The sequence below is a fragment of the Thalassophryne amazonica genome, chromosome 16, assembly GCF_902500255.1.
Source record: "Thalassophryne amazonica chromosome 16, fThaAma1.1, whole genome shotgun sequence".
In the NCBI taxonomy this organism is placed as follows: Eukaryota; Metazoa; Chordata; class Actinopteri; order Batrachoidiformes; family Batrachoididae; genus Thalassophryne; species Thalassophryne amazonica.
The window spans coordinates 3,031,934-3,056,583 of record NC_047118.1 but is presented as its reverse complement, the minus strand read 5'-3'; the positions used below and the strand labels follow the sequence as shown (position 1 = coordinate 3,056,583).

Here is a 24,650-nt window from a genome sequence, read left to right as displayed (position 1 = left end):
AAGGGAAGCATGTATAAAGTGAATAAAATTGGTCCTAGTACAGAACCTTGTGGAACTCCATAATTAACCTTAGTCTGTGAAGAAGATTCCCCATTTACATGAACAAATTGTAATCTATTAGATAAATATGATTCAAACCACTGCAGTGCAGTACCTTTAATACCTATGGCATGCTCTAATCTCTGTAATAAAATTTTATGGTCAACAGTATCAAAAGCAGCACTGAGGTCATAAAATCACCCACTATAATTATCTTATCTGAGCTAAGCACTAAGTCAGACAAATGGTCTGAAAATTCACAGAGAAACTCACAGTAACGACCAGGTGGACGATAGATAATAACAAATAAAACTGGTTTTTGAGACTTCCAATTTGGATGGACAAGACTAAGAGTCAAGCTTTCAAATGAATTAAAGCTCTGTCTGGGTTTTTGATTAATTAATAAGCTGGAATGGAAGATTGCTGCTAATCCTCCGCCACGGCCCGTGCTACGAGCATTCTGACAGTTAGTGTGACTCGGGGGTGTTGACTCATTTAAACTAACATATTCATCCTGCTGTAACTGTTGTGTGGGCCGCTGAAGAGGAGGTACTGCTGGCCCACCATCACCAGAGGGCGCCCTGCCTGGAGTGCGGGCTCCAGGCACCAGAGGGCGCCGCCGCCTCACGGGAGCAGCCTCGGTGACAGCTGTCACCCATCACCTGAGACAGCTGACGGCAATCATCAGTGGGGTATATCAGCAGGATGGCATCTCCACCTCATTGCCGAGATATCGTTTCTACCAGAGAGGTAACATATCAAAGCCTACTGAGTACACAGTTTTGACTGAGTTAGTTATTGGTTTACTGTTCCAACGAGAGGTGGAGGTACCTTTCCTGCCGTTCGGAGTTCTGGGTGCAAACGCGCCCCCATCTAACTGTTCTTTTTCCCTCGCCAGCAGTACCAGGTCCGACACGCGGAGGCAGTGGCCACCTGGGAGTTCGGGACTTGATCAAAAATTCTTGAAAGGGTAGTTGTAAAACAGCTAACTGATCATCTGCAGAGGAATGGTCTATTTGAAGAGTTTCAGTCAGGTTTTAGAATTCATCATAGTACAGAAACAGCATTAGTGAAGGTTACAAATGATCTTCTTATGACCTCGGACAGTGGACTCATCTCTGTGCTTGTTCTGTTAGACCTCAGTGCTGCTTTTGATACTGTTGACCATAAAATTTTATTACAGAGATTAGAGCATGCCATAGGTATTAAAGGCACTGCGCTGCGGTGGTTTGAATCATATTTGTCTAATAGATTACAATTTGTTCATGTAAATGGGGAATCTTCTTCACAGACTAAAGTTAATTATGGAGTTCCACATGGTTCTGTGCTAGGACCAATTTTATTCACTTTATATATGCTTCCCTTAGGCAGTATTATTAGACGGTATTGCTTAAATTTTCATTGTTACGCAGATGATACCCAGCTTTATCTATCCATGAAGCCAGACGACACACACCAATTAGCTAAACTGCAGGATTGTCTTACAGACATAAAGACATGGATGACCTCTAATTTCCTGCTTTTAAACTCAGATAAAACTGAAGTTATTGTACTTGGCCCCACAAATCTTAGAAACATGGTGTCTAACCAGATTCTTACTCTGGATGGCATTACCCTGACCTCTAGTAATACTGTGAGAAATCTTGGAGTCATTTTTGATCAGGATATGTCATTCAAAGCGCATATTAAACAAATATGTAGGACTGCTTTTTTGCATTTACGCAATATCTCTAAAATCAGAAAGGTCTTGTCTCAGAGTGATGCTGAAAAACTAATTCATGCATTTATTTCCTCTAGGCTGGACTATTGTAATTCATTATTATCAGGTTGTCCTAAAAGTTCCCTAAAAAGCCTTCAGTTAATTCAAAATGCTGCAGCTAGAGTGCTGACGGGGACTAGAAGGAGAGAGCATATCTCACCCATATTGGCCTCTCTTCATTGGCTTCCTGTTAATTCTAGAATAGAATTTAAAATTCTTCTTCTTACTTATAAGGTTTTGAATAATCAGGTCCCTTCTTATCTTAGGGACCTCGTAGTACCATATCACCCCAATAGAGCGCTTCGCTCTCAGACTGCAGGCTTACTTGTAGTTCCTAGGGTTTGTAAGAGTAGAATGGGAGGCAGAGCCTTCAGCTTTCAGGCTCCTCTCCTGTGGAACCAGCTCCCAATTCAGATCAGGGAGACAGACACCCTCTCTACTTTTAAGATTAGGCTTAAAACTTTCCTTTTTGCTAAAGCTTATAGTTAGGGCTGGATCAGGTGACCCTGAACCATCCCTTAGTTATGCTGCTATAGACTTGGACTGCTGGGGGGTTCCCATGATGCACTGAGTGTTTCTTTCTCTTTTTGCTCTGTATGCACCACTCTGCATTTAATCATTAGTGATCGATCTCTGCTCCCCTCCACAGCATGTCTTTTTCCTGGTTCTCTCCCTCAGCCCCAACCAGTCCCAGCAGAAGACTGCCCCTCCCTGAGCCTGGTTCTGCTGGAGGTTTCTTCCTGTTAAAAGGGAGTTTTTCCTTCCCACTGTAGCCAAGTGCTTGCTCACAGGGGGTCGTTTTGACCGTTGGGGTTTTACATCATTATTGTATGGCCTTGCCTTACAATATAAAGCGCCTTGGGGCAACTGTTTGTTGTGATTTGGCGCTATATAAAAAAAAAAATTGATTGATTGAATTGATTGACTTGGCGGCTCCAGTATTCCCGGGGTCCTGTGGCGGAGGAAGCCGTGTGGTTCCGGTCTTACCTTGGAGAGGCGTCTCCTATCTTCGAGCCTGCCCACACGACACCTTTGTGTATTGACTTTTGTCTATTTCTGTAATTGGTTGTATTCGTTGTGCACATTCACAACAGTAAAGCGTTGTTATTTTGACTTACTCCATTGTCCGTTCATTTGCGCCCCCTGTTGTGGGTCCGTGTTCCTACACTTTCCCAACAGTAACCAGGTTTCTGTTAGGCAGAATAAATCAATATGTTGATCAATTATTATATCATTTACTAACAGGGACTTAGAAGAGAGAGACCTAATGTTTAATAGACCACATTTAACTGTTTTAGTCTGTGGTGCAGTTGAAGGTGCTATATTATTTTTTCTTTTTTAATTTTTATGCTTAAATAGATTTTTGCTGGTTATTGGTGGTCTGGGAGCAGGCACCGTCTCTACGGGGATGGGGTAATGAGGGGATGGCAGGGGGAGAGAAGCTGCAGAGAGGTGTGTAAGACTACAACTCTGCTTCCTGGTCCCAACCCTGGATAGTCACGGTTTGGAGGATTTAAGAAAATTGGCCAGATTTCTAGAAATGAGAGCTGCTCCATCCAAAGTGGGATGGATGCCGTCTCTCCTAACAAGACCAGGTTTTCCCCAGAAGCTTTGCCAATTATCTAATAATAATAATTATTATTATTATTATTATTATCTTTGCGTATATGCTGGAATAAGGGATAGAACTCTTCAAATTATTGTTAGGGTTAGTTCAGTTATTACTTCCCATTTCAATCATACTCACAGGTGAAATGTTCATCCACAGCCTTTGATCTGGCGATTTGCACAGTTTATTGCTGTACATGAAGGTATTTTTTAACAAAATTACAAAGAATAACGTTGCGTGCGCCTCATTAAAGATCAATAGAAAAGAGCGTTCAGGAGTGGGACATTGGAGTGGTGCTTCAAAAATATTGGCCAGTGAGCGATCAGTAATATATAGAGATCAGTGGCACACAACCATTCAGAATCCTAAAGGACCTTCAAATCCAGCCTCATGTGAACACTAGACTCCCAGAAGACGCCGCTCGTTCCTTCTGACAGCACTAAAAGTAGTTCCCCCTGTGATTATAAAACAACAAAACCACTTTTAGTGCTATTTAACAGTGTTTTTGTTTTGTGTGTTTGGTCGTTAAGTGTGTGTTACTGAGTTACTGAAGCTGGTGTGTATCAGGCAGGTAGAATAAACCAGCCAACCCCAAGCAGAGACTCTGAGTGTGGCTACCGCCGGACACGGCACCGGAGAAGCTCAGTGCACCGACGAAACCAACCAGGTAAGCAAGAGGCAATTCAGCAGGTGGACACACACTTGTGCCATATTATTAGGCACACCTTGCTGGTACTGTGTTGGACCCCCCCCCCCCCCCCCCCCCCCCCCCACTCCCCCTTTTGCTTTCAGAACTTCCTTAATTCCTTGTAGCATCAATCCAGCAAGGTGCTGGATATATTCCTCAGAGAGTTTGAGCCACTTTGGTGTGATAGCATCAGACAGTGGACACATTTTTCACTACCAGCCATCTGAGTGGTCAATACAAGGTGGGATGGATCCATGTTTGTATGTTTACAAGAATATCTGGTGACACTGTTTAATTGTCAGAGCAAAAATCCAGCCTCGGTGGGTCGTGGCCGACACAAAGCTCCATTTAACCAGAGCTCACTGTATGTTTCTTCTTTTTCCATTGTCTATAGATCCTGGAGATGGTTGTGTGGAAAAGCAGTTTGTTAAATAAACCAGCATCCATCCCATGTTTAACATTTCTTAAATCATCCTTATTCTGCGTTCTGGTGCTTGGTTTGAGGATTACCTTAACTGTGTCTCCTATAAATGCATAAATAGACTTCCTGCCATGGGATTGGCTGTTGCAATCCTTGCTTTTATGAGCATTTGAACAGGATTGGCTTATGAAGAGGCCCATCAGTTTAGTCACACACATACCTGTTGGATGTCTAACCTCCATATTGTGTTGGTGCAGACGGGATGGACCATGAGGACTCCTATCCTGGCCAGTCTTGCCACATTGGAAACCACAGGAGCCCGATGGCGGGAACCCACTGGGAAGACCTCTGCAGCAGCGGCAGCATCTGCTCACAGTCCAGTGATGAGGAGATGAAGCCCACAGGACATAGAAAAGGAGAGCTCTACCCTCCTGGTAGAGGTGGTCGAGATTATGCCCCAGGGGTGGTCAACCTCCTGCCTCACAGCGGACCACCTGTAGACCTCGGAGGTCCACCTTACTCTGGTAAAGTCTCCATTTGCAGTGGGCTTTGTATTTTCCACCAGGAAGCTGCTATTCACAAGCAAGTTGATAGTCCTGTCTATTTTAATGTTATGATCGTTGTGCTTGTCCAAAGATGCTAATATGACCCAAAATAAGAGACTGACTGGTCCTCACCTGTATCTGTCACACGTCTGAATATGTGGCATATGTGGTAGTGTTATAGAGTTACTTACTGACTAACTCATTAAGCCTGATGATCACAGGGCACAAGGTAAATTCACTTTTTTATTTACAGTCCTGGTCATACACTGTTTGTGATTAAGTGCTATACTCACTTTTAAAGACTGCGAAATCCGACATATATTTTTTGGGTAATATTTGTTTATAGTGCAGCAGATAAATGCATGTCATAAGAATCTTTCCTTTTGTGATACAAGCCCCAAATTTGGCACAATGTTACTTCTTGGTCTACTTTTTGCAATAAAAAAATCTTTTTATGCTCCAGAACAAGTCCATTTCAGGGTCTACCTGCCTGTACCCATGCCTTATAAGCCTCGTTAGCTACTGCATGTTGTGCCACCACATAGCCCAGCTGAACCGGTGAGGTGGCTTTCTCTTTGAGTGTGACGTAAAATTAGAAGATGTAAACGTAGGGGGCATCAGGATTTGAACCAGGGACCTCTTGATCTGCAGTCAAATGCTCTACCACTGAGCTATACCCCCTACTCCTGGCTTTCTGATGTGATAAAATTGTCTGAGATGAGATGAGATGAGATGAAATGAGATGAGATGCACTGTTTCTTTCTCTTTTTGCTCTGTATGCACCACTCTGCATTTAATCATTAGTGATCGATCTCTGCTCCCCTCCACAGCATGTCTTTTTCCTGGTTCTCTCCCTCAGCCCCAACCAGTCCCAGCAGAAGACTGCCCCTCCCTGAGCCTGGTTCTGCTGGAGGTTTCTTCCTGTTAAAAGGGAGTTTTTCCTTCCCACTGTAGCCAAGTGCTTGCTCACAGGGGGTCGTTTTGACCGTTGGGGTTTTACATCATTATTGTATGGCCTTGCCTTACAATATAAAGCGCCTTGGGGCAACTGTTTGTTGTGATTTGGCGCTATATAAAAAAAATTGATTGATTGATTGATTGATTGATGAGATGAGATTATGTTCCTGCAGCATTGTATAGCAGCACGCAGGGTAAAAAGCACATAGAGTATCAAATGTGAAAGTAAAAAGAAAAACAGTTTGCAATAATAAATACACAATACAAATACCAGACATACTGATTAACTGGCTACTACTGCTCCTCTCATTCACATCCTCTGTCTTCCTGGTCATGAGTATAAACACTTGCCCACTGGATTCCCAATAATATTTCAAATATGACTCATGATGTAAAAAACTAATTGCTATCATTTTTTTTTATTTTATTTTTTCAACTTGGAGCTCCCCTACTTGTATGTAAGAAAGACTGTGATCTTTGGCACATCCCTAAGGCGGGGGGAGTGAAGACCCCAGTTTGGGAACCAAGGCTTTCTTTCCAACCAGTAAAAGTCATAGTTCGTCATTGTTTGGCTATTTTGTGCACTCTCATGTAAATGTCACCATGTTTCTCTGTTGCCGCAAGCAAAATGAAAAGTTTTTAGCAGGGTCGCTATATTTTAACCTGAGGCCTTGCAGAGTATGACACAGCCAAAATTAATTTGTCTGTGAAGTGCATGGACCTAGTTTACCAGCAAGATTCCAACTTTTAACTGATTTCGTCAACAAAAATGACAATAAAAGAAGTATAGGTAAATAAATTCAACCTGTACTGGGGCAGAAAGTGGAAAAAAGTGTCACTGTGAGCGGATCAGGACCCGTATGCACGAAGCATCTCAAAGTCCTCTCAAAGAGCTCCAAACTTAGCCTAAAATTTTCAGCAGGTGTCTGAGAGCATGTCTGAGCAAGGAGTTGACAGAAACTCCTATCTTAGTGAGGAAGCGGGGTTGACCACGTTGCTAGGTATGACGTGGTCCTGTAAGAGCTGTGATTGGTTGTCATAGAAAGGGAAGGGGAAATAAAAAATAAATACACGCTGCGCTTCTACATATGAATGAACAGTAAAATCAACAAATCATATAACTGCATTAAGAAATACGTAATCATGAAAATAATTTAATGTCATGATGATGATACTCAGCAAAATTAAATTGGAACGATCACCGGGCCGGCCGCTAAACCTGGAAATTCTTGTGCTGCACTGCATTATGGGAGTTCTGGGTTTTGGGGGTTTAAATGTTGCTATTGTGGTTCATGTCAGTTTAAAAATGTTGTTAGTGTTGTTGATTTATTGTGTTTTTGAAGTTCAATTGGTTTAGTGAGTTAAGTGTCACCATGTTGTCACCATAAGTGAAAAGTGTATCGTGTTTGATACGTCCCTGTGTTGTTTTATCTGAAAAATAAGAGCGCCACCTAGTGGCAGAGTGCCAAATAAACAGAAGCTCTTGCTTGGCTTTCATTCCACGCAGTTCACAACAAAATGAATTGTTACACAGCTTTAAGATATTTGAACATATCTCATTCACATGTCGATTATCTACATATTAAACGTGTGTGTGGTTGTGTGAGTTTATTAATAAGTTCAATGTATGCATGACATGGGAAAGTGAACACACTTATTCCCATTGTTGTCCATTTAAAAATCAAATGACAAAATAGAAGTAATAATAAAATAAAATATCAATAATACTGATAATAATAATAGAAATAATGATAATATTAATGTGTGTGTATATAATAACAACAACCTAAACCATTTATAAATACATTAAGACAGTAAATTAATAAAAAAATAATGAAGTTGATCAAGCTGGTAGTGTTACTGACTCACTGTCATCCTACATACAGAGAATATCTCTGCTTCCTTTCTGTCTTTTCCACCAGCTTGTTTAAGACACTCTTAGGCTTCTTAAAAGTCCTCCTCACTACTCTTAGCAGTTTGGCACATTAGGAGCTCTCTTAAGGCCTAAGGTGCTTTGTGGACAGCTTTCATCTTACCAAGAGAAAAGTTTAAGAAATGTCTAAGAATTTGAGAAATTATAAGTTTTTTCTTAGAATAACTTCACTGGGAGCTATTTTTAGCCTTAGGATGCTTCGTGCATACGGGTTCTGGAATTTGTACTGTTCATTGCTTTATATAGGTGAAAGCGTGTCAGTTCATCAACTGCTTGTTGTGCACAGCAGCAGCTCCCATCAGCATGTCAGGTCTGTACGGTTACTGGCAAGACCACAGAGCCAGCCAGTTCTCAGAGAGCCACAGACTTCCGTCTTTGGTCCGGGGCAGCTTCCACCGTCCCTGTGCTGAGGACCGTCCCAGAGAGCTGGAGTCCAGACTGGAGCTGCTGCAGTCCCAGCTGAACCGGTGAGGCGGCTTTCTCTTTGAATGCAACATAAAATTAGAAAAAGTAAAGGTAGGGGGCACCTGGATTTGAACCAGGGACCTCTTGATCTGCAGTCAAATGCTCTACCACTGAGCTATACCCCCTACTGGTGCTGCCTTGGTTCCATGTGTATGTCAACATGATCTGTGCCCAAGCTCCTCCTCCCTCCTCCTCCCATTGTGTTTGCACACATTCTGAGCGTGTGCACCTTCATGTCACATGTCACACTCTGAACCCAGAGGGAGGTGTCTGGTGTCTGGTGAACGGTTACTTTTAGTGAACATCAGGATTTTCTGCTGCAGTTACTTTTGCTCTTCCTTCATCCTGCCCAGGCTGGAGAGCAGAATGACAGCAGACATCACCGTCATCCTGCAGCTCCTGCAGAGGCAGATGGCCCCGGTGCCTCCGGCTTACAGCGCCATCTCCTCCAGCTCTCACCCGCCTCACCCTTCCACCCTGTACAGCACACCCACAATCCACACTGTCCCACCAGTCCAACCAGTACAGATCAACACCCCCGCCTCAGTGCTACAGGTGGGCATCAGTTCATCACCATCAAGGTTCAGTGTTAAAAACCGTTAAAGCCACATTATTAATTTTACCTTACGTCCACTGAGTTTATTTCTCCCCCTTTGTAAATAATTTTGGTCAACTCATTTTCTCTATCTACAGTAGTGTTCAGAACAATAGTAGTGCTATGTGACTAAAAAGATTAATCCAGGTTTTGAGTATATTTCTTATTGTTACATGGGAAACAAGGTACCAGTAGATTCAGTAGATTCTCACAAATCCAACAAGACCAAGCATTCATGATATTCACACTCTTAAGGCTATGAAACTGGGCTATTAGTAAAAAAAAAAAGTAGAAAAGGGGGTGTTCACAATAATAGTAGTGTGGCATTCAGTCAGTGAGTTTGTCAATTTTGTGGAACAAACAGGTGTGAATCAGGTGTCCCCTATTTAAGGATGAAGCCAGCACCTGTTGAACATGCTTTTCTCTTTGAAAGCCTGAGGAAAATGGGATGTTCAAGACATTGTTCAGAAGAACAGCGTAGTTTGATTAAAAAGTTGATTGGAGAGGGGAAAACTTATACGCAGCTGCAAAAAATTATAGGCTGTTCATCTACAATGATCTCCAATGCTTTAAAATGGACAAAAAAAAAACAGAGACGTGTGGAAGAAAACGGAAAACAACCATCAAAATCGATAGAAGAATAACCAGAATGGCAAAGGCTCACCCATTGATCAGCTCCAGGATGATCAAAGACAGTCTGGAGTTACCTGTAAGTGCTGTGACAGTTAGAAGACACCTGTGTGAAGCTAATTTATTTGCAAGAATCCCCAGCAAAGTCCCTCTGTTAAATAAAAGACATGTGCAGAAGAGGTTACAATTTGCCAAAGAACACATCAACTGGCCTAAAGAGAAATGGAGGAATATTTTGTGGACTGATGAGAGTAAAATTGTTCTTTTTGGGTCCAAGGGCCACAGACAGTTTGTGAGACGACCCCCAAACTCTGAATTCAAGCCACAGTTCACAGTGAAGACAGTGAAGCATGGTGGTGCAAGCATCATGATATGGGCATGTTTCTCCTACTATGGTGTTGGGCCTATATATCACATACCAGGTATCATGGATCAGTTTGGATATGTCAAAATACTTGAAGAGGTCATGTTGCCTTATGCTGAAGAGGTCATGCCCTTGAAATGGGGTGTTTCAACAAGACAATGACCCCAAGCACACTAGTAAACCAGCAAAATCTTGGTTCCAAACCAACAAAATTAATGCCTCGCAGATGTGAAGAAATCATGGAAAAACTGTGGTTATACAACTAAATACTAGTTTAGTGATTCACAGGATTGATAAAAAAGCAGTTTGAACATAATAGTTTTGAGTTTGTAGCGTCAACAGCAGATGCTACTATTATTGTGAACACCCCCTTTTCTACTTTTTTTTTTACTAATAGCCCAATTTCATAGCCTTAAGAGTGTACATATCATGAATGCTTGGTCTTGTTGGATTTGTGAGAATCTACTGAATCTACTGGTACCTTGTTTCCCATGTAACAATAAGAAATATACTCAAAACCTGGATTCATCTTTTTAGTCACATAGCACTACTATTATTCTGAACACTACTGTATATATCTATATCTGTATATCTGTGTGTGTGTGTGTGTGTGTGTGTGTGTGTGTGTGTGTGTGTGTGTGTGTGTGTGTGTGTGTGTGTGTGTGTGTGTGTGTGTGTGTGTGTGTGTGTAGATAGATATTTCCTATGTGTTTTTGGCAGCATCTTGTTTGTTGTGTCTTCAGTTCTTTGCAGGTTATTCAAATGAGCCAACTAACGAACAGCTGATTTGATTGCTTTAAAGTAATTATTTTTGGGAGTTTGGTGGCAAATATAGTGAGTTTGCTCCATGAATTCTTGCACGCAACATGAAGGAGGAAGTGCATGTGTGTATGCACTTAAACTTTATTCTGCATTTGATGAAAACAAGGAGCTTGACCTTTCCCCTCTCTCTCCACTGACTCATTTTGGTAAACCAGTTAAAAACTTTGTAACTGTAACTAACACTGGTGTTGACAACTGATCCAGTAGATGTGTGCAGGTGTTGTCTAATCTGACCAGCAAATATCCAGCAAAAGTTCTTCCTAACAGGTTCTCTGTTTACTGTGTCCATCACTGTGATTCTTTTTCAATTTTACACAATGATTTTGGTGCTTTCAGTCATAGTTGATGTTCCACCACATTTCTTCAGCTCCATGAAGCTGATGTTGACCAAGTTTGGTGTTTGAAGGTCTGAAAGACCCGACACATCATCTGTTACATAGCCACAGAAAACATATCATTGTTGCATTTTTACTCATGTGGGTCAAAATCATAAAATGTTTCCAAACTGGGTGAAATTCAATCATATTGATGATATGATTGTGAATATATATCATAAAAATCAAAAGGGACTACACCTTTAAACCATCATGCTGTGCTACATTCCACATGAATGAGTGAGACAAGATTTTCGATTTGTTTTTAACCTCCCACGTGTGTGTTTGGTTTGTTGGTTAATGTTATTGCGAGCAAATTAAACCAGTTTAAGGCAGATATGCAGTACTGTGCATAAGTTGCATACGCAGCCTAATTTGGATACAAATGTAGTGTTTCATTTTTTTTTTATGGTAATGTCTCAACAGAAAATCAAATTTGCAATGTGCAGACATTCCTATTCCAACAAACATCGAATGTGAGATGTTGTTGTTGTTGTTGTTGTTTGTTTGTTTGTTTAAAGAAACTAACAAACCTCACGTTTGAATAAAATAAAAACCTACACTTTATTTATTAATTTATTTTAAATGTAAGTAACTATACATGTACGGGAAAACACAAACTGTCAACAATGAAGTTGCAGATAATACCAAAAATAATTGACTGGATTTATTGGATAATAATTTATATTTTTTTAAAGGGAAAAGTGATCATGAATTTTACAATATGTTTAATATTAGATACTTATCAGCTTTTAATGGCTGTGCAAACAGCACATTTGATGTATGTGAAACATTAACACATAGAAAACAGGATTTTTTTCTGAATAATTGTTTTTAGTGTTACAGGTGTTGTGGGCGTTGCCTTGGCAGAGGTCAGCGCTCTAACAAGTGCTTATGTAGTGCTTTATGAGTCATCAAAGCTAATTTGAGGCCTGTTCTTCTCTTAACAGAACTCTGACTCCGAATTCAAGCACAGGTCTAAGTCCCTGTCCAGTGGGATCCACCTGACTATGGCCTCTGATGACACCATGTCCACGTCCCCTGAAGAGGAGTCCAATCACCTGACTTCTGTGGGTCTCACGTCCCCTCAGCCGCCGTCTTCACAGGTTCAAGAGCCTCCGGGACCACTGTGTGGCACCCAGCGTTTCCCCTCACTGCCCGAGCACCTTGAAACGTCCACAGGGGAGCAGGAGATCCAAAGGCACGTCTCGGACCCAGTGTTGCCGGGCACCTAGAACATCACCTGTTCACCCCTAAAGCCTGGACGTATGGACAGGACAACCGTACGCTCCTCGCTTTAAAGAATCTCGTCCCTCACTGTCTCCCCCTGTCCTGTTTGGATGCTGCTGCAGAGTGTGGGAAGGTTTGACATCCACCTGAAGGATACGAGTGCCTCCAGTTTCTTATGTAACAGGTGACTTCACAGGCTGCCATAGTTTTTTAAGGCTCTAGATCCTGTGTGGTTAAATGTGGCCTAAATAAGTCAATCCTGCACTCTGTGGCCACTCTAGGGTTACCTGAAAGGGGGCGGAGCTTCCAGAATGACTTTGTTTCACGTGTGAAGATCATCTACATACGTGTTGTTAAAGAATTGCACATTTAGACTCCATCATATTTGGAGCTGAAACGATTTGAGATGTAACATCTGTTTCTGTAAAAAAAAAACAAAAAAAAAAAACATTTTGATTCAACACAAATTATTGGTTTTCATCAGGATGCCCCCTGGAGGTCTTCAAGGCATGTTCAAATGGGAGGAGGCCTAGGGAAAACCCAGAACACACTGTGGAGGGATTATATTTCCCAGTTGGCCTTGAAGCATCTTCAGATCTGCCAGGAAGACTTACAGGACTTGGTTGAGGATAGGGAAGTGTGGGATGAGCTACTTGGTTGACTGTCAGTGCGACCCGGACCTGGATAAGATGCAGCAAATGAACAAATGTCTGTTTTGGCTTCTCCTACTTTTGTCTTTGTCTTTTCCACTTAAATGCACTTAAACTGTTTTCAGGCAAAACCACACCACATTTACTGCTGACTTCTGTAAGTGGGAACAGGGACACAGATCCAGATTCTGAAGAACTGACGACCAAATGTGTTGAGCTAAAAGTGCCAGAATTTCAAGCCTTGTACTCTGAGTAACTGGACTTACAGACTGTGGTACATCCCAAAGGTACTGACAGTTACAGACCACCGACGGTGCTTTAAAGTCCATTTGAGAGACAAATTGGACTGTAAATGTCAGTCACATGTTAAATGGATGTCACTGAGCTTATTTCACTTTTACAACCACAAATGTAAAGACTTTCTAGACATTTATAAATGTTTCTTCAAGCACAAGTTATTGCTGTTGATATTCTGATCTTTTCATCATTATTGGTTAAAAGCTGCACTGTTTTCATTTTTATGACGATCACACTAGATTTTACAATACAAATCTTAAGAACCATGAAGAGGACATATGCAGGGGTCTTCAGAGTCCAGAACCTGGTTTTATGAAGCAGTACTAGGGGAGACTGACTGACTGACTGAATGAATGAATATATTAACATTAAGGATAGCCCAATCATGTGCACAGTATGGAATATCTCATATTGTCACTATGAACGTCTTTCCCATGGGGTTCTCACACAAATATGCAAGTAATCATTGCTAAAACATACCATATTAAAATGAACTGATACAATTTTATATATATATATATATATAGAGAGAGAGAGAGAGAGAGAGAGACTAAAATCAGATGTAATAAAACCAAAAGACAGGATGATGGATGAATGGTGGCCCTGCACCCCAGGGCACTGGATGACCCCCTGTCTGCGGTGTAAATGCTTGCGTGGTCACTTCAACAATTGCACCTTGTTTTTGATTGTGTTTTGATTTCCTATTTTCTGTTTCTTCAGTTTTGTAAAACTTTGTAAAAACCTTGTAACTGTTAGACCGGCCTAAGCAGTGGGTCACCCCTCTGAGTCTGGTCTGCTTGAGGTTTCTTCCTCAATATCATCATCAGGAGTGTTTCCTTTGGACCACCCAGTTGAGGTGGTTTAATCTAGTTAGTCCCACTTTAAGGCCAAGATGACAGTGATTGTTGTTCTTCACTACATAGATAGAAGTCGATGCTTGTATCAGGAGTGTTGTTCGAGATCACCACAACTTTCACTCAATGGGCAATCTGATCCCATATCTGAAAAATATATACATTTTACTCTATTTGTACCCACTAGGCAACCAGTCATGCATTTTACAAGCTGAAGTATAAAATGAATATTAGACTGCTAAATATGAGCATTTTTTCCTGTGTTCCTTTTCATAATTGTATAATATATAACAACGATGCACATACATACAATACCGATCGCTGCAAAAACTGCAGATCTAAGCGAATGTCAAATAAAAAATCTTACATTTAGAGTTGGTCTTATTTTTGGTATATATGCATTACTTCATGGTTTCTAGGGAAGATCATGACTTATTAAGTCAATTTGTCCTCAGATTCTTTTTATTTCTTGTATTTTAGCAAACCAATTTTGCAGTCCTGGTAATTATATCCTACAGTTCTTGGTGAAATTTTATTTTTACCTGCATTAACGGTTATCTCCCTCAGCCCCAACCAGTCCCAGCAGAAGACTGCCCCTCCCTGAGCCTGGTTCTGCTGGAGGTTTCTTCCTGTTAAAAGGGAGTTTTTCCTTCCCACTGTAGCCAAGTGCTTGCTCACAGGGGGTCGTTTTGACCGTTGGGGTTTTACATCATTATTGTATGGCCTTGCCTTACAATATAAAGCGCCTTGGGGCAACTGTTTGTTGTGATTTGGCGCTATATTAAAAAAAAATTGAAAAAAAAAAAATTGAATTGAATTAATGGTAAATGTCCCCCAGGTGGGGATATTGCTCTATTTCAAGAACCTTGAGCATAGGCTGCTGTGAGAAACGACAATGACCAACCTGTTGTTTATATTTGCAGATAACAGTCCAGGAATAGGAAGAAAATTGGATATGGTTTAATTTGTTTGATTTGCTTGGGGTCACAGTGGAGTCATTTTGAATCCGCTAATGTTGATTTGATTTAGTTAAACCTCTGACAAAAGACTGATGTGGATTCCATTCTCCTCATGGAACAACTGGCCAGCTCTTCACTCTCAGAAGGATCCTGGAGGGGGCCTGGGAGTATGCCCATCCAGTCTACATGTTTTGTGGACGTGGTGAAGGCGTATGATCGGGTACCCCGGGTGATACTGTGGGAGGTGCTGTGGGAGTATAGAGTGAGGGGTCTCTCAGGGCCATCCAATCGTTGTACTCACACAGTGAGAGCTGTGTTCGGGTTCTCTGCAGTAAGTCGGACTCGTTTCCGGTATGGGTTGGCCTCCGCCAATGCTGTTTGTGATAGTCATGGACAGGATATCGAGGTGTAGTCGGGGGGGGGGGTCCAGTTTGGCGGGCTCAGGGTCTCATCACTGTTTTTTGCAGATGATGTGGTCCTGTTGGCTTCATCGGCCTGTGACCTCCAGCACTCACTAGATCAGTTCACAGCTGAGTGTGAAGTGGCTGCGATGAGGATCCCTCTAAATCTGAGAGCATGGTTCTCAGCAGGAAACCCATGGATTGCCTACTCCAGGTAGGTAAACAGTGCAGCAGGGACAGTGTTGCATTTGCTCTACTATACTGTTGTGACAAAAAGGGAGATGAGCCAAAAGCCAAAGTCAGTGGCTGCAAAGAAAACCTGCACCCTCTTGGCCCTTTCTGTAACAAGTTGCCCACCCCTGCACTAGTCCATTGGGCTAGTGCTTATCTCCACTTTTCATGCCATGAAGACGAGTCAACCACTCCCTCTGGATGGGGCACCAGTCCATTGCAGGTTATGTCTCCATTTAAAGTGCCAGACTTTCACAAACACCTTTGAAAAAGGCATCACTTTTGGGCCATCCTGTAGATCTTTCATCCATCCACTTTCTAAACCTGCTTGTTCCAGTTCCAGCAAACATTGTGTGAGAAGTGGGGTGCACCATGGACAAACAACCAGCCTATCATAGGATGGGAGGAAGCCTGATCTAGAGAGAACCCACACAAACACGGGGAGAACACACAAACTCCACACAGAAAGGACCGGGTGGGAAGTGAACCTGAGAAAACAGTGCTAACTGCTCAGCCACCGTGCCAGCTTCAGGATTTAAATTTTAGACAAAGTAGAAGAAAATGATGGAACACATGGGGAACTGGTTTCTGACATGGAATACAATTTATTAGAGAAAATTCAATAGTAAATTTTATGAAAAAAGTTACAACAAGAACACCTGGATTACCAACATGTTGAGTTTAGATATTTATATGTATGTACAATTGACCTTGTAATGGCATGCTACAAGGAAACCACCTCCTAAGTACTGAAAACAAAGAGGCAAATGCATCACAAGCCGTTCTCCTTCATTTCTGTTCAGTTATTCTAGCACTTTTTTTAAACAAAAATTACTAGGCCTAAAATACACCAGATGCATTGCAAGTACTTGGCGGCTACGTCGTGTGTTGATTTTCCTTTCAGCAACTGTGTCAACAGGTTACAGCGTGTTCGCCGCCTGCATGAGGGAAGCACTCCAGATGTACGTTTTGTGTCATGGCTGCGACATATGACTGTCATTTTGACTTCACAACGGCAGCATTAAATAATTAACCTTTTCCATTTGGCTGAAAATATATACACAGTGATCATGAATGCAGTGGGCTTCCACACACGACCGTCGTGTATGGAACACACCAAAGTGATTTTTTTAATATTGTACTGGCAGGTGTACACAAATCAAATGAATGTAATCGCATCTTACAGCTGAACGTTTTTTTCCACTTGTATTTGCTCAGTTTTGTGACACTGTACACTAGAATGAATAATAAAAGTGGCCTGAGCGACATGAAAAACTAACTGTATTCCTGCTGTCATTTGCTCACAATAAGAAAATAATGTAAGGGGGAAAAACAAAAAACCCCACAACCTTCTGTTGTCTTCCTTCTCTTGTAATCACTTGTATCAATCAAGTTAGTCATGTACACGTGTACAGGGCCATCTTCTTTTCTTTACCATGTCGGGGGAAAAGGTCACAGACATGCTCTGCTTGCTCTGGGGATTGGTAAGGTTAGACCTTGTGTGAAGCGCCTTGCAGCACCTTTCAACAGATTAGAGAGGTCATCTTCTGCCACCTACAGTCGGTTGTATCAAACTTTACAAATCAAACTCATCAGAGCTCCATGGTAACGTCCAAGTTGGCCGAAATGAAAACTCACACCAGACTTGTGAAACTGTATTCTCCAATACACAACCTGCTCAGAGATGAAACACTGACGCTTACTGCAGATAATAAAAACTACCTTCAGGAGTAAAAATAAATAAGTTTCAAACATCTAATAGGACTACAAAGGGTAAAGACATGGAAGAAAATGTAAACGAGGTTATTGCGGAGCAGCTATCAGCTACTCCAAACAACTCCAGAAAGTTTGCTCATAACCACATCCTTGTCTTCAGAGCAGTGGGATGAGGGCTAAAAACTCCAGGATCCCATTCTGAAATCATGTCCTGCTCTTCTCTGTTTTAAATGTCACACCCTTTACACGCGCAGGATCTCCAGGCAGTTATTGTAGCAGATGGCGATCCAGTCCGGCTGCGTGGAGGCCCACTGCACGTTGTTGATCTCTCCTTCGGCAGTGTAGGCCAAGATGGGATCCTCAATCGCCCGGGGCATCTGCTGGATGTCCCAGATTAAAGCTTGATGGTCATCAGCTGAGGAAAGAAACCTATATTGTCAACACTGAAAGTAAATCCAGCAGACTGCCTCTGATGACAGTAAGTATTACCTCCATCCATGTCCCAGCAGGATTACGCACAACTGACAGTAACGTGCAAAATTTTACACGTGAAACACCTCGTTTTGTTCCTCTCTGACATATGTCACAAAGCGTGGGCAGTAGGATTTCCATGGTCTACACGTGTTGCTCACCTGCAGTACAGATGTGACATGATGAATGTGGAGCCCAGGCGATACCATTAACGCAGGCGCGGTGGTTGTTCAGCCGAGCCACTGGTGTGCATGGCACACGCACGTCCAGGATCACAACCTGCCACACAAACACTAATCAATGACACAGCCAATGACTAATCGACGTACCGTATTTTCCGGAGTATAAATCGCATTTTTTTTCTAGTTACCTGAGGGTGACATAATATAATGAAACAGAAAAAAAAAAAAATCACACGTTCATTATTAATAATAATGACTATCAGACTTCCCCACAAATCAAAGCACTAAACAAAATGTACATAATAATAATAATAATAATAATAATAAAAAATAATAATAATGTACAAAAATCACCAGATTACAAGATACTCTGGTGCAATTTATACTCTGGAAAAATAGAGAAAATTCCATTATTCCTTTTGCTGGTAAAAGCAGAGCTTTTACAACAAAAATACATGCATCACTCAATCCCAGCCAGCTTTTGTAGACAATTGCAAAGAGTATCATCTGTCAACTATTATTGTGTAAGGCAGCAAGATAAAAGAAAAAATAAGGATGAAGTGATCATAGGCTGCTGACGCTTGATGGACCAGAGGCCTCATGTACAAAAAGACTTGCGCTGGCTTTCTACTAAAAGTTGGCATACACCAAAACCCCGATTCAGGCGTAAGAACAAATATATTCAGATGTATCAAAGTGTGCGTAGACATAAATCCACGAACGTTTGGTTTGTACATCCCACTAAACGTGTAATAGAGCGCACGTACTAAACTCCTCCCTGGCCATGACTCTATCTGAATATGCAAATGTATTCAAGTAGTTTGGTTGTGTCGTGCTGACAAGTGTTGTGTATTTGATGACATCCGCCTTCATCTTTGTGTTATTGTGTGTAAAAATGAAAGAACATTCAGACACAACGTTCAAAAACAAGGAAAGCTGTGGTTTGATCGCTGTTCTCTCAGCTCGCTGTCATTTAAAACAGAAATTAAATAAGTATGTTTGTGTGTGTAAATGTTGAACTGAGCGGCACTGACACACTGAAGTAAGAAGATATTAGGTGCACGGCGGCTGACAGTGTGTGACACTAACATTAGACACGATTTTACTGACAAAGGCTGAACACAGTCGGGGGCTTGTAAAGAGGTTCATCTCTAGTTCCACCATCATGAAAAAGAAAACATAGCAATAGCAATAATAATGATAAAAAATAAACATGCGCACATGCCCATGTGCTGGTTTTCCTTAGAAACAATTACACGGATAAATTATTTAACTACCAAGCAGCCCCCATCACACACCATGCAGCCTCCAGCCTGATGCGCATGTGCGCTACACACGATTTGAACACTGATGGAATGAAAAAGTTTCCCATTAACAAAAACAAACATCATGTGATGGTGCCTTTATGTGTGCAGTCAACAGCTTCGATTACATTCTGAACTCTGGCGTGGAGACGGACGCACGCCAGGTTTTTGTGCGTAAGTACGCTTTGTACATGAGGCCCCAGGTCATTTAATTTATACTTGCTGGTGTTGGAACACACTAGTAAAACACAAGTCAGTGAACGGCTCCAGTCGGCACAGGGTCTCTATATGCATTATCTCATACACTGCTTGTACTGAGATACACGATACCTTTTATTTTCAAGACAATTACATTACAACTATAAAATATTAAAGGATGTGATGTGAGTAAAATGTGCACAAATTTCTGTTTTACTCCAAGAACACTGTCAGAAAACAAGCCAAATTTAGAAAGAGTCTGCGGCACACTGACCTCCATGCCATCCATTGCCATTGTTGCCAGATAATTGGGGTCCTGCTTGTTCCAGCAGAGACGGAGCAGTGGGTGGTGCTGAGGATCTTCATAGATGATGGTGCTGTGCTCCAAGTGCCGCAGGTCAAACATGCGGACAGAACCGTCGGCTCCAACAGAGGCAAACATGTCTCGACCCCCTCCTGCACGGCTAAACGCAATGTCATACACCTGCATGTGGACAAGATGAGGTTAAGTATTTTGGTTATCTTTGTGTAGAATGTTCAGGAAACTGCAGATCCTCAAACCAATTCTTGAACATGTCACGTGATATTATCACATTTTTTAATTTTATGCATCTTTTGTTCTATACTTGTATGAGGAAACCTGGCTGGAATGTACTGCGATTTGAAGCATATGAACCACGATTCATACTAACGCGTGGGGGAGGTGAACAGCTGCCTCTCTAGCGTACATCTGAAGGACAGATTGCAAGATGGACAAACCTCTTTGTCATGAGCAATCAGCTGTGTCTTCACATGTCCAGACACCAGGTTGACTCGCCCCAACACCTGACCAGTCTCCAAGCCCCAGATAGTGCAGGTAGTGTCAATGCTGGAAGTGCCTACATGATGAACAAACATTTTCTACACATCTGGTGCTTTTGAAAACATAGAAACAAAATTACAACATCCTCACAACTCAAGTGGTGTTCTCACCCAGAAGGTTTGGATCAACTTCATTCCAGTCAAAGGAGGTGAGGGGAGCACAGAAGTCTGAATTCTTGTTGTTATTCAGCAAACATTCTAGACGTGTTTCTGTGTCACTGACCTGAGAGATGAAAACAAAGATATCTGGCACTGAGCAGATGCACTAAAACCCTGCACAAATCAGCATGAACACAGCAATATTTTAATAAACTAGGTCACTTCACTGCAAAATACTGAAGAAAAAAAAAAAACCAAGGTTCAACACAAGGTTTATGAATGTATTTTGCATGACATTTTTTGGGGTTATGAGGCTTTCACATCAATGACACAGAAGCAAACCAGAAGTGACATTGCCATGGCCCACAGAATAGGTCATAAGTAGGTGTTCATATACAAAATGACAATTGCATGTCATGGACTTAGGGTGGGAATCGTGAATGGGTTCGAGTTGAGAAGCTGGTTCCAAATTTTTTAATCCACTGGAATTGTATGCCCTATACAGTCAATTCAAATACATTCCAATCAATGGCAGTGTCAGAGACTCAGCACTCTCCTAGACTGAGCCATCCTCTACGCTATTCTGTGCATGCATGAACCTGGTGTTACAGTCTGATCTGTCCCCCTGCCTTCACTGCACATGCGTCACGACTGAGCGTTGGCGGATTATTGCCTCGTTTCTGCTTAAAACTGGCTTAAGAGGTTTTACTTTGTCATCTGATGGTTAATAATAACATTACTCCCTATCGGTAGAGAGTCTAACTCAGAGAGTGAGTCTCAGACGTGCTGGTGTCACACTCTGATCGGTTCCCTGTCTTTTATTATTAAATAATGCTGAATTTATGGGGAAATGATTGTTGTACAAAAGCTTCAGATATCTGTTGCTCAGACAGATGATGACTGGAATGCAGTGTTAAGCAGAAACGAGGTGATAATTGGCTAATCGCTGCTGACACTCCGAAATGACGCATGTGCAGCAGAGGCAGAGGGACTGATCAGAAAGGGGGAGTGCTGAGCCCCTCACACCAGCGTGTTTTCCCTGACGGTAGCGAGTGAAGGCACCCCACTGCAAACTCGCCCTAGGTGAAGTCACCCACTTTTTTCTCAGTGAAGTCAAACCACTCCAGCTATCCATGCTTATTTCTGAAAATAATTAAGAATGATTAGTTTAAAGTTAGGGACCTGCCGGTGTGATGTATAGAACTGGGCAGTGCTCACTGCTTCTCCCATCAATAAGCTTTTTACCTGACAATTACATTCCCCTACCTTAAAACATCATCTCACTCACAAAACTTGAGTAAGAACAGTGCATTATGCCACTGGTGTGTCTAAATAATTTATTACATGAACATATCAGAATTGAAATATTATGTTACTACAGTGGGGTGACTTCACTATGAACCTTTCCTGACACATGTGAGTTGCAAACACCTATGTGCCATAATGTCACGTCTGCGTCTAGCAATGTTGAAAGCATGTGCAGGCCTACATTTCTGACACAGGAAAATGATCAAAAATTGATTAGCAGAATTGATAAGGCTTTGATTATTGACAAAAACAGGAATTCCCCTACAGGATTCAAAAAACATGTTTGAGGAGTATATAAGCCTCCTACCCTCCAAATACGCAGGTAGTCCCCGCTGGTGGCCAGCAGGTCTGGGTAGACCCCCTTGGTGTCTGGAATCCACATGATCTTGGTGGTGGGATAAGGATGGTCGAAAGTGTTCCTGCAGACGAACTCTGAACTCTCCTCTTCCAGACCGACCAGCTGAACCTGAGCCCCAACAACAGTTAAGCAAAGACGCCCGAACACCATTAATCTCAGCATATAACAACAGCGATTCAGTATTTAGTGGTCCTGACGGATGGAAAACTGTGACTTTAGTTGTTTTGTCACCAAACGCAGCGGTGGGCATATCATGCTAGCGTTAGCTAGCTAGCTAGCTTTTTTTTTTTTTTTAGTTGATAAGGACTACACACCTTATTGTTATATTCCTCCACAAAGCTTCCCAGCGCCAACCGAAAGCGTTTGTCCGGGCGGACGCTCCAGTTCATGGCATACACCGTCCATGGCGCCTCGTATTTGTAGATTTCTTTTCTTTTGCCGTGAAGTGACATGATGCCTTCAGCTGCTGTCTGCGCAGCTAACACCGCCCGCGTTAGCTAACTGCCAAATAAGTCGTCCTGCAAGGAAACTGCTCACAATTGTTTCAAAAAGCAATAACAAACGTCAACACAGGCGGTGTTAATGGTCACCTGAAGAAACAAATGTTGCCTGAAAACAAGATTTATCCACAGTTTACTTAACAAAGAGTGGCATTGCTCGATGAAAACCTGATACCGTCAAAACGGAAAAAACACAAACACTTTCCGGTGACATTTTTCAAAATAAAACTGTACTTGAATCGTGTGTGACAAACATTAAATATAATATTATGAAAATGATAAATAACGCTCAATGAAGGTGCATGCGCAGTAAAAGAAAATACATTTGATGTCAAGCTAACGTTTTGTGGCCCTAACCCTAGCTTGAATGAAACATTTACGTTTTAGAAGGTAAATTGGCACACCTAGATCATGTATTAAGGTTCAGTAACAACTTCAATAGCTGTCTGCATGGGCATTAATAGTCTTAACTGATGAACACCATGTACCTTGTACTGCATTAACTGTCCACCAGATGGAGATATTGCTCCGTTTCAAGAACGGAGCATATTGCTCCGTTTCAAGAACCTTGGGATGGCAGGTAGTAGATAAGACCCTTTGATGTTGTTGTACTTTCGGCTACTCCCGCATTGTTCGGGGTCATCACAGCGGATACAGCCAGATCCACATTGGCATTCGGAACAAGTTTTACACCGGATGCCCTTCCTGACGCAACTCCAGGCGCTGGTGTTCCAAAGAAGTCTCCCATCCAAGTACTAACCAGGCCCCGCACTGCTTAGCTTCTGAGATCTGATGGGATCAGGCTTACACAGAGCAGACCAGCTGCTAGATAAGACACTATGTAAACAGACTTTAAACAGTATAAGGTCATAATCAGAATCAGCAATATTGTGATTAAAGCCCCTTCCCACACCAAGCCTGCGTAGAGTTGCATTGTGCTGCATATCTATTACACAGGAATGGCTGCATACGTTGCACGGATGGGGGGAGGGCCTTTGGCTTGCCCCTTCTTATTCTGTGGCTTTGGCCCACCTCGTCTTCTGTGGTTTTGAAGCTTCACTGCCAGTAAACTTCAGCAGAGTCCAGCACAATTATTAAAATCGAGCAATGCAGGTATATGTACTGATAAAAAAAAAATCGAAAGGATTTTTTTTGCTGGACTGGTGTAGGGTAGCGTACAATTGCAGAGGATTGGTGTACAGTAGTGCAGTGTTACGTAGACTTGCATACCGTAGCGGAGTGTTGCACAGACCAGTGCACTACCACGAAATGGATGCAAAAAATTAAACATGTTTAATTTTTTGCATCCATTTCATGGACCCCTTTGTGTGCATCAGCGTATTGTACATACGACTGCATAAGCTCAGCATAGTCAGTACGCAACTCTACATTGGCCAGGTGTGAAAGGTGCTTAAGACGTGGAGTATTTTAATATTATTCGGATTACTGAGGTGCATTTGAGACATGTAAACACCTGAATCAGATTATGACCTCCACATACTAACAAGAATGCATACTTATGCACACCATTGTTACCACAGATGCAATGTTTGCTCTGAGAATATAATGGAGAAGTATAGAGAAGGTCACAAGGAGTTACATTGTGTGTTTGTGGATTTAGGGAAAGCTTATGACAGGGTGCCAAGAGAAGAGTTGTGGTATTGTATGAGGATGTCTGGAGTGGCAGAGACGTATGTGAGGGTAGTGCAGGTCATGTACAAGGATAATAAGACAGCGGTGAGATGTGCAGTAGGAATGACAGATTGGACTATGATGTTTACAGATGACATTGTGATCTGTAGTGAGCATAGAGAACTGGTTGAGTCTAGC

The 24,650-nt window shown here is 42.0% G+C and overlaps 2 protein-coding genes and 2 non-coding genes across 6 annotated transcripts in view; 1 reads left to right on the top strand and 3 right to left on the bottom strand.

The window, feature by feature from the left end:
* Positions 1–12,682, top strand: part of kcnh6a (potassium voltage-gated channel, subfamily H (eag-related), member 6a) — a 102,929-nt gene extending 90,247 nt beyond the window's left edge. The window contains exons 12-16 of one of the 3 annotated variants that reach the window (XM_034190569.1): positions 3,975–4,074; positions 4,774–5,040; positions 8,256–8,418; positions 8,770–8,971; positions 12,152–12,682. In XM_034190569.1, coding sequence (XP_034046460.1) covers positions 3,975–4,074; positions 4,774–5,040; positions 8,256–8,418; positions 8,770–8,971; positions 12,152–12,436 — 1,017 coding nt within the window. In that variant the 3' untranslated portion in view covers positions 12,437–12,682. Of the gene's footprint in view, positions 1–3,974; positions 4,075–4,773; positions 5,041–8,237; positions 8,419–8,769; positions 8,972–12,151 lie in introns of all 3 variants that reach the window. The other 2 variants (XM_034190568.1, XM_034190567.1) reach the window with 2 other exon arrangements.
* Positions 5,671–5,742, bottom strand: trnac-gca. The gene has a single exon. It is a non-coding gene; the product is annotated as a tRNA-Cys (tRNA).
* Positions 8,470–8,541, bottom strand: trnac-gca. Its single transcript has one exon. It is a non-coding gene; the product is annotated as a tRNA-Cys (tRNA).
* Positions 12,683–16,412: 3,730 nt separating the features above from the next.
* Positions 16,413–23,024, bottom strand: dcaf7 (ddb1 and cul4 associated factor 7). The gene is made up of 7 exons (XM_034190583.1): positions 22,635–23,024; positions 22,270–22,428; positions 20,667–20,778; positions 20,454–20,572; positions 19,969–20,178; positions 18,172–18,289; positions 16,413–17,954 (listed from the first exon to the last, which is right to left on the bottom strand). The coding sequence occupies exons 1-7, from the start codon at positions 22,770–22,772 to the stop codon at positions 17,782–17,784; spliced, it is 1,029 nt and encodes a 342-aa protein (XP_034046474.1). The 5' UTR covers positions 22,773–23,024; the 3' UTR covers positions 16,413–17,781.
* Positions 23,025–24,650: the final 1,626 nt, after the last annotated feature.